This window comes from Pieris rapae, chromosome 17, assembly GCF_905147795.1.
Source record: "Pieris rapae chromosome 17, ilPieRapa1.1, whole genome shotgun sequence".
Classification (NCBI taxonomy): domain Eukaryota; kingdom Metazoa; phylum Arthropoda; class Insecta; order Lepidoptera; family Pieridae; genus Pieris; species Pieris rapae.
In genome coordinates this window covers 848,773-863,521 of record NC_059525.1, presented here as the reverse complement: position 1 = coordinate 863,521, position 14,749 = coordinate 848,773, and the positions used below count along the sequence as shown (strand labels likewise).

Genomic DNA, 14,749 nt, shown 5'->3' with positions numbered 1-14,749 from the left:
CGGAGTAGGGATAAAGCAGACCTACAAAGATTAAGACGCCGCTGTTTTATTTATTTACTAATTTCACTGAATATCTCTCATACCAGTACCAAAAAATTCACCGCTATAGTGAGAATTGGGTTCATACTTTGCGGTATCGTTTACCTGAACTCGACACGATGGCTGGACTACGACGGATCACGGTAAATAGTAACCCTCTTGGAGACCAGGGTGTAAGAAAACTGTTGGATGTGTTAGCTGATGACCTATGGATTAAAGGTCAGAATAAATAGATTTTACATAGTAACATTCTTGTTTTTCCGTATTTAAATATTTTCCTCTGCATGGCATGCATGCTGCATATAATATTCATATGGTTATTCTTCTGACGTATTTCAGACATTACGTCGAGACAATTTTTCACCACATTTTTTTTTAATTGTCTCTGCTCAATATAAAACTAACCTATTTTACTAATAAGGATATTAAACATATGGAAATGTGTTAAAAAACACTATTTAGGCATTCTGTTCTTAAGTTACTATTTTTTTTACATTACCACTGTTTAGCTAGTCGACAAAAATATCGACACATATTTCCCGACAATGTTTTTGTGTGAATTAATGCGAAAAAGATAAAAAAATCTATAAATAGAATTAAGCCCTCTGTGGTAGTCACTTATCTAGATACCACCACTAGTAACACCGCAACAGCTTTTCTTAAAATAAAAAAAACATTTTACAGCATTTGATGTCCAAAACTGTGGTCTATCAGACGACTGTGCAGCTATGGCGTTACAAACTATGAGTTCTAATACAACCCTCGTGGTTTTGGACATGAGGCATAACGCTATTGCTAGTGAGTTCCTCTCAAAGATACGAGCTGCTCTGAGAGAAAATGAAAGAGGCGCTGGAGGAATGGTACATATAAGCTTTATAAGATGTCTAAGCTAGTTGATAAAAGGGCCTGGGACTATTGCTGGGCAGGCTACTTCTAATTAATTTGCTATTTTAAAAGAGTACCTACCGAAAGTTTTTTCGCCGGCTTTTTTTCTTGGCCTACACCCTCTGTCTTCTCTGCCGATGACTAGGGATGCCTACAGTTTTGAATTTAATGACGTGGAATAAGTGATACCTTGATGATCTTATGTTCCAAAATAAACGTATTTTATTTTTATTTATTTATTTTTTATTGCAAAAATACCTTGTTGCCAACCTTTTGGTGAGGAAGTGCGCCCATTTTGATACATGCTTTTCACTGTTTCCTTTGAACGAAAACAGCCGGGATGAGAACGCTCGACCAAGGTGTAGGTTTAGTTTGGATCACGCATGCACATTGCACTAGTTTGAAGAGCACTGAGAGAGAGAGACTGAGTCGGAGAGGTACTTCTTCCATCTTCTTCTTTAATTATAAATATTTAATATTCGTAATAACAATAATCTTTATTCAGATACATTTACAATTAAACGCATTTCCAGTTTTAAAACCTCTTCTTCTGCCTATTTGAGTCTATGGACTACCTTAATGCCTAATTAAGTCTTATTATAATTATTTATTTTAGTATTCCTGGCTTAGTGTAAGTGGAAGTTCAACAGACGCTAGATCGGTGAAAAATGTAGTTACCAAGTGAGTAATCTACTAGAAAGTACAAAGATATATTTTATGTTAATAGGGCTAGGCTTACTCTAAAACTTTGAATTACGACAGCAGTCCCAATCCCAATGAGTGTTGTGTGCGTTCCCAAGACTGGGACATCAGCACTACACTTAGGAAGTATGTACAAAAACTTAGTCGTTATTGGAAGTGATATTGTAGAGATAATAGTAGATATTGTTTAAATATATCCCAATTTCTTTCCAAAATCAAATAATTATTCGGTTTTGGTTTTGCTCTTTTTTAAGTAAAAGAGGGAGGATGGGCAAGAGGCTGTTAACTGATACCGCCCATGAACACACATTGCTAGAGGGCTCGCAAGTGCGTTGCCAAAAATGTTTTATTTCCTATACTACCTATTTCAAGAGAGTATAGAAACGAACGGTTTCAAATATTACGTAAAAATTCGTTGCTTGAACGTATAATACTTGAACGCTCCCTAACATAGATTAACTATTTGTAAATTTGTTAATTACTTCTTTTTGGATTTTATGAAGTAATAGTTAGAATTCTAACGAACGTTAAATAATTCAGAACTAAAACGTAAGAAGTGCTAATTTGTAAGAACTAAATGTTGTTTGTGTGATTGCAGTTCTGGCTATATGATATTTTATTATAATATAAACATTATATATAAATTTCAGAAATGGAATAATCAAAGACCGAGTCGCGTCTAATGTCAGAAATGCGCCAAACAAATACACGAACAAAAACAGTGCAGTAAAGAAAGAGAAGTGAGTAAAACCTTTTTATTGATAGAACTTTTTAGTTTTATAAGAATTTATGATGAAATTAATAATTCGTAGACAAAGCCAAAAACATTTTTTTTAAATTTATGATTTAAATGTTATTGAAAAGGCTTTTTATAATTTATGAATGGATTTTTATGGCAATAATTTTAACTATGCCAGTTTTAAGTAAAAGGTAGGGAAATTACACGCGAGAAATAATAAACATAGACATCAAAAGGAAACGAAGGGAAAAGCTAGTTAAAAACAAAATGTTTATATAAACATTAAATAATTTATATTTAATACTTAATATTATTATTGATTATAAAAGAAGATAATACATAATAATAAAGCAAAAGGCAGGAGATTTTAGTGGGAAACGGAACATGTACCTACCTCGATAGTAATTGTAAGGAATTCAGAAAGGAGGTGCGTTCCTATGGATTTCTTTTCTCTTCGTGTATATGGTTTGCTTATAAGTTATCTCATTAAATCTTGTATTTTATTTTTCTTTCGTATCATTGCCAATATCTATACAATGTGTGCCGAGCGTTGGCAAGATTTTGTGAATGGTCGAAAAAAAATAGTCGCATTTCTGTAAAAATTATTTATTTTCATTTCCCATAGTAATACAACACGATCAGAAAACTTAAATATGTATTACAGTACTAAAAAGTATGCATTAAGTCAAATAATATTTATTAATAATGTTGGTAGTTATGGGCTTTGTGCTACTTATGCCTGAATCAGGGATATAAAGAGAAATCAGGAACATATTACATTTCATGTAATATATTTCTGGTTTGGTTTCACACTTTCTTCATATATAGAGATTACTCGGAAGTGCTGGAGGAACAGCTCCAAGAGGAGATATCTCATCGACAACAGCTAGAGGAGCTAAACTTGCAGCTGGTAGAACAGATGAAACAAATGAAGCGGCAGCAGATGCAGCTGTGGGCCAATAACACGTCATCGGGTATGCGAATATTTCTTGGGTTTTCCGAATGTGTTAATTTTTACCTTACCATAGATAAAACAACAGTATTACAAGCGTCGATAGTCTGTGACGTTTACCACGCAACAAGTTCTACAACGGTTATTAAGGAATCTGAAATTGGCTATTACAATCCGTGGAAGCTTTTAGATTTTGTGCCACAGACTTTTGTACTTGATTTGTGTTTTTTTTAATAGTGATTAATCTTTTGTCTCACACACGCCGTCGATTTTTGCATATAGGTAAGGGTGCGTCCATGACATAGACATGTCGATTTCCTTCGCAATTCGAGTGAATGTTAAATTTTTTGTGAACACTTTCTCTTCAGGTTCGGAACAATCATTCCAAGCAAGCTCGCACTCCGGAGACCTCTCCAGTAGCACGGAGTCATCTAGTTCAGTTCCGATAGACCAGAACACGCTGTCCTACATTCAGCAGGCCTTTAAGGATATTTACGCCTTTATCAAGAATAATCAATGTCACGGGTAAGGAATTTTAAAATATTTAGGGCCTGTACCACAATGTCCGGATAAGTTCCAAATAAGCTATTTATTACTTATTGGTAGGATAAACAGTATTTTTGCGTTTCACGACTGTCACATAGCATGAAATGCGAAGTATCTTATTTGGAACTTTTATCTTTCGAATAATTTATGTGTTGCATAGCTATTTGGCACTTTATCCATACATTGTGATCCCTTATTGTTATTATTTTTTTAGAGAGAAGTTAATAATTAATATTGCTGTGTACATTTTCATCCTTATATCTTGATGGCTGAAAATCTTCATAATTTTCTTATGTGAACTAACGACCTGTCTAATCGACTCCAGGTAGGAGTCTACCCTGAGAAATACAACCTCCAATTGTCTCCCAATTGTTTAAATAAAAAAACATGACCCTTAAACGAGCAACCTACCGAAATGGGTGTCTATTTTTTGCTCATCCCGTAGCCTATTAATTATAGAACTTATAGTTATTTTATACAACTTTTTTATTTTATAAAAAGAAGTTGTATAACTGTTCACCAGTTATCACGAGCAGATTGAGTTCCGTTTAATATTAATAAAAATTTATTCAAAATCCGAAATATTAAATAAATTGCTTCGCCTCGCGTGCCCATGTGTTTGTGAGCCTTAGCTAAAATTACCCAGATTTTGCTGCTTTAAAACCACACAGTTATAAACGTGTTGGCTATTTAAATTTTGACCTCTTTATTTAGATCGGCTTTATTCGTTACTTTATATATTATTTTAAATTAATAATAATTTACGATCATATCTAATTAAAGTTAGTTAACATGTTATTAAGGACAACTGATAAGATTTAAAAAGAAGATACATTTTTTAAATCAATACTTGAAAATCTGTATAAAAAATACCACTAAAGTGCCTATTTTTAGATTTTTCTATTTTATTGACTATCGTCATTTATAAAAAAATATTATTAGCTATATAACCTAATCTTTGTAGCTAGTCTATGTTTTAAAATAGCTACAAGAAACGTTTAATAAAACATTTTTAAATATATATTTGTCATGAAATAAATTCGTATACTTAAAGGATTTTGTTTCAATAAACATTTCAGTCAATGCGAAGAAAAGTTAAAAAAAGAAGAATCATCGCCGTCAGAATCTCCCGTGTCAGATCGGGATACTGAATTGCGTATCAACATCGGGCCGAAACGAGCACAGAGCACACATATAAAGCTTCTAGAAAATCACACCAGGAATAAAACAACGAAATCGGCGCACTTACTGGGCGACGGATTTAGAGATTCTGCTGAAGTGGTGGGACATTAATTATTTGACAATTTATAATTAATAATATTATTAATATGCTAATTTTGTATCAGTTTTCGAAAAAAAGTACGGGGGAAAAACATCGAGAAAAAACAGATTTGCCTTAGACAAGTCTTTCCAAGCCTTTTTGTGTCTGTCTATATTTCTTATGCCTCGTATGTAACATACATAATTTTTAATGACAAACCGAGATGATAGGGTTTAGAAATAAATCACTAGGAAATTGTTAACCAAACACAGTAACAATTTTAACAAAATGAAAAAAAAACCTAATGTAAAACGTCAAGTCCATTGCCCCTGTGTGGGACTTGGCCCCGCATTGGGAAACACTGCCTTAGACTCAAATAGTCAGCTGATCACTTACTCCACTTTTTAGAAACCGGAGATGTTTGAAAGGCAAATGGGAGACACGATGAATTCAAACTATGAGTGCAAGAAGAAAATCCTTGACGATATTCCTACAGGCCAGAGAGACAAGAAAAAGGTATTAACTGAATTTTGACATTATCAACAGTAAATAGGAATATTTAATAAAAATAAGCGATAAAATATTTATATGTTAAGTATGAATTCTCTCTTTTGATCTTTGCAGTTGATAGAGAGTTTTAAGTAAATAATTTACTTTCATATTATTGTAATAATTCTACTTCTAAGCAGCAATAGTGTTAAGAGTTCTTAACGATCGACAATAACGATGGATTATTATTATCTGTTTGTGAAATTTATACTCATACGGTTAAGGATAACCGTACATAGGGCCCGTAGTAGTACTTTTTTCCGTAGACATATCTAGGGACGAAAGTCGACAGTCTCTTAAGTCAAAATCCCATGTGTTGACATATGAGTGTCATAGTTCGCGGTAACTCTGACTCGTATGTCAAAATTGTATTCGATTTTGACATACTGGGGCCTTAGACAAGGTGCCTTATCAGTAGTGTATGTAGAAAGTCAAAACTATATTTGAAAATTTGGCGAAACAAACTGTCATTTTCATACAAATTTGACTCTGGGCTCTTAGTTTTGTACTCAGTCCAGTTTTTGAATTAACCTAACCTACTGCGATTAACATTAAAGGGAAAATATGAATCAAGTCCGTCTAGTTCCGGCGTCAGTGATTCGTCCGATACGCTTGTATGTTCACCGCACGCCACATCACTAAACCCACGAGATGCACTTTACTCCTCATCAGATGAAGATTAAAACGGGAAACTTTATATGTTTGTTAAATATTTTGTAAAGATTAAATTTGTTTATTTATACTTTTTTGTATTATTTAACAATAAACACATTAACAGATAAAGAATTGTTTATTATCACTCCAAATTTAACTATGAATGATAACATAATATATTCTAATTTTGTACAATATGGATATAACATTCTCAGGCTTAAGTAGGCAGAAACCAAATAAACCCTTGTTTTTAGTCCAATCAACATAGGAGTAATATAGAACAGAGAAATATTGCAGTATATTTGGTTGCAAAGTGAGCCTTCCGATAGTACTAGGGTAACATTAATCGGCCATACAAAAAAGATTTGGCAATATATCCCGGCCATACTAAAATTATTGCCGAGTATTGCATAGTCTAGCCGTAAATGTGGCATGATGCTACCAGCCACACTTTTGCATACATTTTGAGATAAAATGGCCTATCTAGGACCCCTAGGCAATACAGTTGTCACATTTTATTAAAAGTGTAGCTAGTGTGGAGACTCCTTAATAAAACCAAGGGATTGGCAATTTGTTTGATATTCTTAATAATAAATAATACTATTACTGAGACTTGGAGAGGCTTTATTAAAGTATTATTGCTTAACCTTCAATGGTATTATAGGCAAATCACTTTATTATTTCCAATATAAAAACAATAAATTCTTATATATAACCTTTTATTACTACAATTTTAAACTATAATATTTACAATACCACTTAACTTATTTGCTACTATTTTCTGCAACTTCTCCTTTTTTCTGCTGAAGCTTAGCAATCATTAACTTTTCACGAGCCTCTACTCTTGCTTGTTTTTCGCGTTTCTTCTGTTCTTTTTCCCTCTTTGCTAACATTTCTTGGAACCTTTCATCTCGTGGGTCTAAAGTGAAGCCAAAGTGTCTTCTAACTTCTTCCACAAGGCGCTCTTTCTTTATCTGAAACATACCAAGAAGATAAAGTAAGATGTATCTTTGGATTAATTAGGGTAGTGACAAAATTTTTTTTTATATGGAATGGCCCAATTTTTAATGATAGCTATAAGCTATATACCACAATACACTAACATTACTAGCAAAGCAATAATGAAAAAAGGAAATAGATTCTAATTGCTTGTACGAGCCCAGGCTGTACATTTTGTTTATTTAGGTTTCTTAGTCTTGTAAGCGTGATGTTTCCCTGTGTACGTGCCAAGGTTCATACATCATGTTCAACTACAAACGTGAATATTTCTAACGTATGTACGTGCCCTGGTTGTATACTTGGATCACTTTATAAGCATGACGATTTTCTATATCGTCGGAGTTACACCCCGAGAGCATAGCCAGACGTCGGCACTCTCTTCAATTGTTTAATTATAATTTCATTATAATTCTATTATATCGCTCATATTCTATTGTTATACGGAAGTGGTGAATATAAGGTAATCTACAAATCTTCTATTATTTCTACCACCTGGTGACCCAGGAACCGTACATTGCTTTTATTGTAAGCAAACTCCAGTTGTTGTCATGGTTTAATGCTAAGCAAAATTCAAGTTTGCCAGAATTGTCTTTTAATGGAAGTAAATTGTTCTTAAATAGCCCTACCCTGCCTTGTATCCTAAATAATTTATTTATTTATTGCAAGTATGTATTTAACTTTCATCAATATTACCTGTCACCTTAGGAATAATTTTAAATTACTGTAACAAAATATGTAATAATGGTCCTAGAACCAAGTGGAAATTTAAGATTTTCATGGGTCTTAAGTAATGAAGATTGAAACAGACCGTGGCTTGTACCATATAAAAGTAAATAAGTTTAGGAGCTGCAGCCTATTGTTAGCATTATTTAACACATACAAAATATTTAATGTGTGTCTAATATTTCATTTAACATAAAAAAACATTTAAATTTTTTTTTTCTTCACAGTACAAAACTAATACAAGTCTGTTGTGGAAGTCTTTGTGCATTACCTTTGCTGCTTCAACTTCAGCTGACTTTTTAGCCATTTTTTCTTGAAGCTCTTTCTTCCATTGATCAAGTTTAGCAAATTTTGTAGCAATCTCATTATCCCGTTGCTGGATTTTAAGCTGTTCTTCTCTTCTTTTCTGAGCGGCTGTAGCTATCATTTCTGGAATTGTGAATGGAAATGCAACAGCTTCGAATTCTCGCCTTTGTTCTATGTCTTTTTGTGTGGGCCAGCATATGCCTAAAAATAATAGACTGTATTACATTATTTATATGCGAATATAGTTTTACAATATGTATTTGTAAATTAATTTCACTTTTTTTTTTATTGGAGTTTAATCTAATATCCAATTAATGATTTAAGTTGGAGATTAACGGGTGGTAAGTATCACTGGTGACCCTGGTGCTAATGCTATTCTCGCTCAATGCAGCCAATGTAAAAAATCCACAGGGACCAAATTTTGTGTTCCATTCATCTCTTTTAAATTATCAATATTATTGCTGTGTCAGTTAAGAGTATTTTAAATTCTCTTTATTAGTGTGTCATCAAAATCTATTTTAATATTATTGCATATAGTATGATTTATACATTACTTGGATTAACACCACTAGCGGCACCATACTTTCCATACATCTTCCTATTGAATTTTACTGTTAAATGTGCTATATGCTTGGGCTGCTCATAAGGCCGTCTTCCATTCATTACATCGTGGTGAGCCTGTGATAAACGTGATATATTTCTTTTCTTTTCTATTTCTGCTTCTTTAGCAAGTGCATCTTCAGTATCATCGATGATAACCTGTTCATTCTGTTCTATTTCAGGCACTGTTGTCGTTGAACGAGTCGTATTGATAAAATAAGAACGTAACAGTTTTGGTTTTATATAACGATTCATGTCTTTTGTTATTTAATAATTTTGATAGAATTTCTTTAATTAGTAAAACTTTAAGGCAACTTAAATTTTGTTAAAAGTTTTAACACAAATGAACCTTCAAAGGTATTTTAAAAATCTCAAGTTTTGACATTATTCAATTATTGTCATCTACCCCTCGCAAGCTGCTGTCGCTGTCATATTCATAGTTACAGACCGGCATTTTATATTAAGTATATTCCAAATTTCCTTTGATTGCTTTTGGCTGTCACTGTCAGCGCTTGTCGCATATTAAAGTATTGACGTCAGACACAAACCTTGTAAATTGTAATTTATTGAATCATTAGGAGTTCTGAATTTTATTGAATTACTTGCATTTTGTATTTCAATTATTAAAAATGGATGATTTTGGTGATAATTTTGTTCAACCCGAAGTGGACCCTGCAGCCGAATTCTTAGCTCGTGAACAGAATCAGCTCGCAGGTCTAGAAGATGACCTGGAAACAAGTGCACCGCCCCCTGTTGCGACGAGTTTAGCTTCAAATGGACTTGATGATTTCGTGGGTAATATATTCCACTTCGTTTATAATAATAATAATGTAATCATCACTATAGATCTTATTAGTTTCCAAACAAGGAATATTTTTTAAAGCAACTGTTATTAATTCCTAACTTCGTCTTTGCATAGAAGTACCAAGTGCAGCAGCTTTTGAAGCTAATGGTTTGATGGATGACGAACCCACTGTAGCTCCAGCAGCAACACCTGTAGTTTCGGTATTTAAACAAGAAAGAGAAGAGCCCGAAAAAATCAAACTCTGGAGGGAGGAACAAAAAAAGAGATTAGAGGAGAAAGGTAAAAGAATATTTTGTAAACACAGTACTATGATACTGTTCCTATAGCTACTGATAGATACTGTTTGTCTAGCGTTGTGTCCTTCAAACATATATAGTGTTATGTCTCAAAATATAGATGCTGAAGAAGAGACAAAGAAGCAAGAAATGCTGAAAGTGGCGAAAAAGGAATTAGAAGATTGGTACAAGACACATGACGAACAGATATCAAAAACCAAAGCTGCTAATAGGTATCATTCCTATAATACCTTAAAATTTATTCTGCAAAACCAACATATATATATAATAAAACCACAACTACAATTGTTTTTACTATTATATTGAAAAGTACAATAGAAAGCTTACTTAACTAGTAAATTGCATGAAAATAATATAAATGTTTACAGTCATTTATGATGACCTCATTGAGAACAATATTCTGGTTATATTGACAAATCTAAGGTTCTAGCTGAATTCCATTGTATTAGGTACTTAATAACAACTACATCAGCTGTTACTACTGACAGTTGTTACTACCAAATATCTGTAGTCACTTTGATGTCATTATAACACATTTTGACTGTGTATATAGTAGCTTAAAAATGATTAAATTATTAAGTTTTATGAGAGCTTGTAGCTTTGGTAGAAATAAAAGAAAAACATTTAATTCCACTTACTTTACTGTGCCTTATATATATTGTTTTCTTTTCTATGCACGCAGGGAGTCTGCAAAGTGAGTACAGCAGTATAGGGGCTCAATACTAATTTTGTGTTTTTGGTGGTGGTGGTGTTTTTTTTTATTTTTTGGTTCATAGGCAATCTGGGGCTTTGTATACAAAAAAATAACAAGGTTTTTGTATTGTCCACATTGAATTATGATCATAAAATGGTACCTAATAACTATGCAGAAAAATAATTTGCAAAAATATTACTTAACCACATACATAGGTGTTAGTGCTCTCACTCTTTTTGCACAATGAAAGTAATAAAAGAATATTTTTTGTTTGTTAAGATTAACACCTTAAAATTTTACACAATCATTTTACTATAATAAGCAATATATTTTAATTCATAATGTAACATTGTGATTAATTGTAAAGATTTTTCTATTTTGAATATTAATTCATTATTATTAAATTTTCTATTCATATATAAACATCTAGAAATGCAGAGAAAGCTCTAGCACGCGGTTCAGAGAGTAATGTTGAAGAAGGTAATGAGTGGGCGCGTGTATCAGAGCTCTGTGACTTTGGCCCACGCAGGGGTCGCGATGTAGCGCGTCTGCGTTCTATTGTGTTGCAGCTGAAGCAGTCTGGAGTCAGTCCTAAATATCCCCCTCGTGCTAAAGTGTAAGTTCTCTACATGTCTATTATGCATGTTAAATAAATAATATTATGTATTTGTAAGAGTAGAATGAAATAGTTACCATAATTGAGTTAATTTGACAACTTGTACTGCAATAGTATATTTCATTACAAGTGCGGAAAGCCTGTCATTGCAAAGAGTTTCAACAGGAACAAGTTGCAATGACGGTTCCGCACGTGTACTGAACGACTATTTTTAATACAGTTGCGAAAAAATTAGGCAATTTTATTAAACTATTTGCTTTTTTTCTCTTCTCTCTACGGAATAAATTTGTTGCACGTAGATATGTAGGTAGCGACTTATGTTTCCGGTAAATTGTTCTCCGAAGCATTTTGTGCAATTATACTGAGTTCGTGTGGTATTAATTCAAATAAAATATCGTCGAATTACTCATTTTGTGCAACAAATAACTAACTCGCAAGAACATTTTTAGAAAATGGCGCCAACCGTCAAACATTAAAGAATAATATGAGCAAAGCTTTTTTTTCTTCACCCATTCGGAGTAGGCAAAAGGAACTTACCATACAGCCCAGTTTTCAGTAGATTATTTTTATTGAAATTAAACCATATCTAACTTATTGAATCCAATCATTAAATCTGATATTGAAACAAATTAGTAGCTTCTTTTTAAAATATTTGCATGAATCATAAAAATTTCTGTGATTTTTTTTAGTAAAAACTTCGTGGTTGGTTTCTTTTTAATATTTTATTGATATGAAATAAAATAAACCTAACCTAACTTATTGAATCCAATTATTAGTAAACTTTTTAGAAATACGTATTTGCATATAATTATATATCATATCATAAAATTCTTTTTGATATTTTTTTTATTGATATGAAATGAAAAGAAATCTAACCGAACTTATTGAATCCAATTATTATAATATTTAGAAATCATGTATCATAAAAACTTGATTGATTGATGATTTTTTAAATTAAAACCTTCGTGGTTGGTTTTTCTTTTTAATACACATTGTTTTGACAGTTCGCAAAGAGAACGCACGAGTGCGGGAATGGCAAAGAAAAAGCACGAGTGTGTAATAGCCCGCTTTCCGAACGCTATACCTCCCTGCAATATGCCACTTTTTGAGCAACTTTATTAAAAAAAATTAAACGGCATTGTATGTGTATTTTGATGATTGGTAAAAAAATTACATTTAAACAGATAAACAATATAGAAAATGTATATATGAATAATTGCTGTAAATGGCATATGAGAACTAATATTTTTAACAGAAATAATAATGGAGAAAAACCTTTGATATTAATATATATTTTAATTTTATTTTCAGGGCTTGAAGAATTTGAATTGACAGTTATTAGCCTAAATTTTGGTCATTCATCCTGGAAAATGTCACATTTGCTAAAATATAAAAAACTACAAAAAAATGTGATGTTGCAAATAGAGTAATAGTTATATTCTATTGAGTAACAGACTGTTATTTATTATTTTTCCATATTGTTCAATAATGTGGCTAATGTTATTGCATGATTATTTGGTCATAGTATTAAAAATAAATATCATTCCACAGTTAATAGACTTTTAATATAAAAAACCATTTAACAAACTAAATAAATTAGGATTTATTACATGGCAATAAAAAAAATCATATACAAACATTGTATGATCATGTACAAAGTTAGTTTAGCTAAAAACATATATTTTTTATTAAATTAGAAAATAAATCATACTTAATATTTATATTTACATCATAACTTCAAATCCCTAGCTATATCAATATGTTTCCTTTTGTACACTTTTTCAACTAGTTGCAACAATAAATACATTAAACTTATGACTAACAAAAAAGGCCACACCCCACAGGATAGGTAGCTTTTCAACTGCAAACCTAAAGGTTTATTTTTATTAAGCAAAATTTTGTCATATACAATCTCTGTTCTTCTTGTAACATCCATCCAATTATACATAGTCCTAACATTTATATTGCACTGGAATGGACATACAAATTGTCCATCTTTTATATCAGTTATGGCTACTTCTAAGCTATTTATTATACTACAAACATTTGGTTCAGCTAAATAAATCATATCATTTGGTAGAACTTCAGGTATACCACCAACTTTGGTCGAAACAACCTTTAGACCACAAGATGCAGCTTCAACAATAGCCATACAATATGCTTCTGTTAGAGATGTATTCAAGAATATGTCCCCTTTAACTAACACATCTCTTACTTCAGAGTGCTTAAGACTGCCAAGTAGGGTAACACAGTGCTGAAATCCCTTTCTCTCTCTTACTTCTTGCAATAACCACATTTTAGGACCATCACCTCCAATAATAAACCTTATATTAGGATAGCGAGGACACATATCTGCTATTACAGCAGCCATTAAATCTACACCTTTTCTATAAACAAGTCTAGAAACAATTACAATTGTTACATAATTTGGATCTCTTTGACCAGGATCTGGCGTAAAAGAATATGCATCAACAGCATTTGGTATAACAGATACTTTATGGGCCTTAACTTTTGCTCGAAGCACTGTATTCTCTTTGCCTGTATGTGATACACATATGCAATGGTCACACTCACATAAGCACATTTGTAAATATTTATTCGTTAATACTGCAGACATATCAGCAAAACCAAATAGGCTGTGATCAGTGAAAACAGTTTTGAGACCCATTAATTTTCCTATTATAGACACTTCATGGGCAAGTACACTAAAAGCTGAATGGCCATGAACAATGGTGATACACTCTCGTATCAAAATATAACGGACAATAGCTATATTACAAATCATGGTTGGGAGAGCACATTGGCTATAAAATACTCTGATAGGCAAATAATATACTTTTAAACCTCTTGTTAAATATCGAACTCCAACACGTTCGCCATAACTATGTGTTATCACAATAACTTTATGACCACGTTTTATCAAACATAAAGATAGATTGTAAATGTGTTCCTCAACTCCACCAGTGTTTGGATAAAAGAAATCCGAAGCCATACATACAACATGCTTTCCTTTTCTTGAGAGCGGTTCCTAGAACGTAAATCAAAAATAATAAAATATAAAGTAAACAAATTCCAAAAAAATAATATTACAATTAAAACTTACCGTTTGTAAATTCATTTTTCTTTATTAATATTTATTTATTACTAACATACTTCAAATTAATGAATAATCACTTATATGATGCATAATATGAGATATTAAATTTTTAATGTTATAAAATATTTGTTTATACTAAATAAATAAAAGTCAGCACTCAGCGTAGAAAATAGTCGCTAGATTTTTATTTGAACCTGTGTCCTGTTGGTTTTTTTTTAAATTTATTTATTAGCCGGATACAAAGTTGAAAGTACATTGGCATTAACCTGTCGGCTGTCACCTGTGA

At 32.1% G+C, this 14,749-nt stretch overlaps 4 protein-coding genes across 5 annotated transcripts in view; 2 read left to right on the top strand and 2 right to left on the bottom strand.

Annotated features, from left to right (window-relative positions):
• Positions 1-6,415, top strand: part of LOC110998337 — a 30,002-nt gene extending 23,587 nt beyond the window's left edge. The window contains exons 13-21 of the mRNA XM_045632003.1: positions 87-258; positions 724-899; positions 1,541-1,605; positions 2,277-2,366; positions 3,194-3,339; positions 3,686-3,842; positions 4,943-5,144; positions 5,533-5,640; positions 6,231-6,415. Coding sequence (XP_045487959.1) covers positions 87-258; positions 724-899; positions 1,541-1,605; positions 2,277-2,366; positions 3,194-3,339; positions 3,686-3,842; positions 4,943-5,144; positions 5,533-5,640; positions 6,231-6,356 — 1,242 coding nt within the window. The 3' untranslated portion in view covers positions 6,357-6,415. The remainder of the gene's footprint in view (positions 1-86; positions 259-723; positions 900-1,540; positions 1,606-2,276; positions 2,367-3,193; positions 3,340-3,685; positions 3,843-4,942; positions 5,145-5,532; positions 5,641-6,230) is intronic.
• Positions 6,416-7,029: 614 nt separating this feature from the next.
• LOC110998355 (growth arrest and DNA damage-inducible proteins-interacting protein 1) lies at positions 7,030-9,305 on the bottom strand. Its single transcript, XM_022266950.2, has 3 exons — positions 8,910-9,305; positions 8,321-8,556; positions 7,030-7,301 (listed from the first exon to the last, which is right to left on the bottom strand). Exons 1-3 carry the CDS (start codon positions 9,208-9,210, stop codon positions 7,092-7,094), a joined length of 747 nt encoding a protein of 248 aa, XP_022122642.2. The 5' UTR covers positions 9,211-9,305; the 3' UTR covers positions 7,030-7,091.
• Positions 9,306-9,463: 158 nt separating this feature from the next.
• LOC110998339 (clathrin light chain) lies at positions 9,464-12,921 on the top strand. 2 transcript variants are annotated; one of them, XM_022266916.2, is made up of 6 exons: positions 9,464-9,750; positions 9,875-10,039; positions 10,157-10,268; positions 10,739-10,750; positions 11,181-11,366; positions 12,678-12,921. In XM_022266916.2, the coding sequence occupies exons 1-6, from the start codon at positions 9,585-9,587 to the stop codon at positions 12,682-12,684; spliced, it is 648 nt and encodes a 215-aa protein (XP_022122608.1). In that variant the 5' UTR covers positions 9,464-9,584; the 3' UTR covers positions 12,685-12,921. The 2 variants fall into 2 exon arrangements, with proteins under 2 accessions (XP_022122608.1, XP_022122609.1); XM_022266917.2 differs by lacking the exon at positions 10,739-10,750 and having other exon boundaries at positions 9,468-9,750.
• LOC110998338 (phosphatidylinositol N-acetylglucosaminyltransferase subunit A) lies at positions 12,911-14,746 on the bottom strand. Its single transcript, XM_022266915.2, has 2 exons — positions 14,470-14,746; positions 12,911-14,394 (listed from the first exon to the last, which is right to left on the bottom strand). Exons 1-2 carry the CDS (start codon positions 14,482-14,484, stop codon positions 13,096-13,098), a joined length of 1,314 nt encoding a protein of 437 aa, XP_022122607.2. The 5' UTR covers positions 14,485-14,746; the 3' UTR covers positions 12,911-13,095.
• Between the last annotated feature and the right edge of the window lie 3 nt (positions 14,747-14,749).

What these genes read in the sequence shown, in the direction of transcription:
- LOC110998355 (XM_022266950.2), bottom strand. Translation starts at nt 9,210, where the DNA reads ATGAATCGTTATATAAAACCAAAACTGTTACGTTCTTATTTTATCAAT. An exon ending in CGCTAGTGGTGTTAATCCAA is followed by an intron (nt 8,557 to 8,909) that starts GTAATGTATAAA and finishes TATTATTTTTAG; the next exon opens with GCATATGCTGGCCCACACAA. An exon ending in CTGAAGTTGAAGCAGCAAAG is followed by an intron (nt 7,302 to 8,320) that starts GTAATGCACAAA and finishes GGTATGTTTCAG; the next exon opens with ATAAAGAAAGAGCGCCTTGT.
- LOC110998339 (XM_022266916.2), top strand. Translation starts at nt 9,585, where the DNA reads ATGGATGATTTTGGTGATAATTTTGTTCAACCCGAAGTGGACCCTGCA. An exon ending in TGGACTTGATGATTTCGTGG is followed by an intron (nt 9,751 to 9,874) that starts GTAATATATTCC and finishes GTCTTTGCATAG; the next exon opens with AAGTACCAAGTGCAGCAGCT. An exon ending in AAAGAGATTAGAGGAGAAAG is followed by an intron (nt 10,040 to 10,156) that starts GTAAAAGAATAT and finishes CTCAAAATATAG; the next exon opens with ATGCTGAAGAAGAGACAAAG.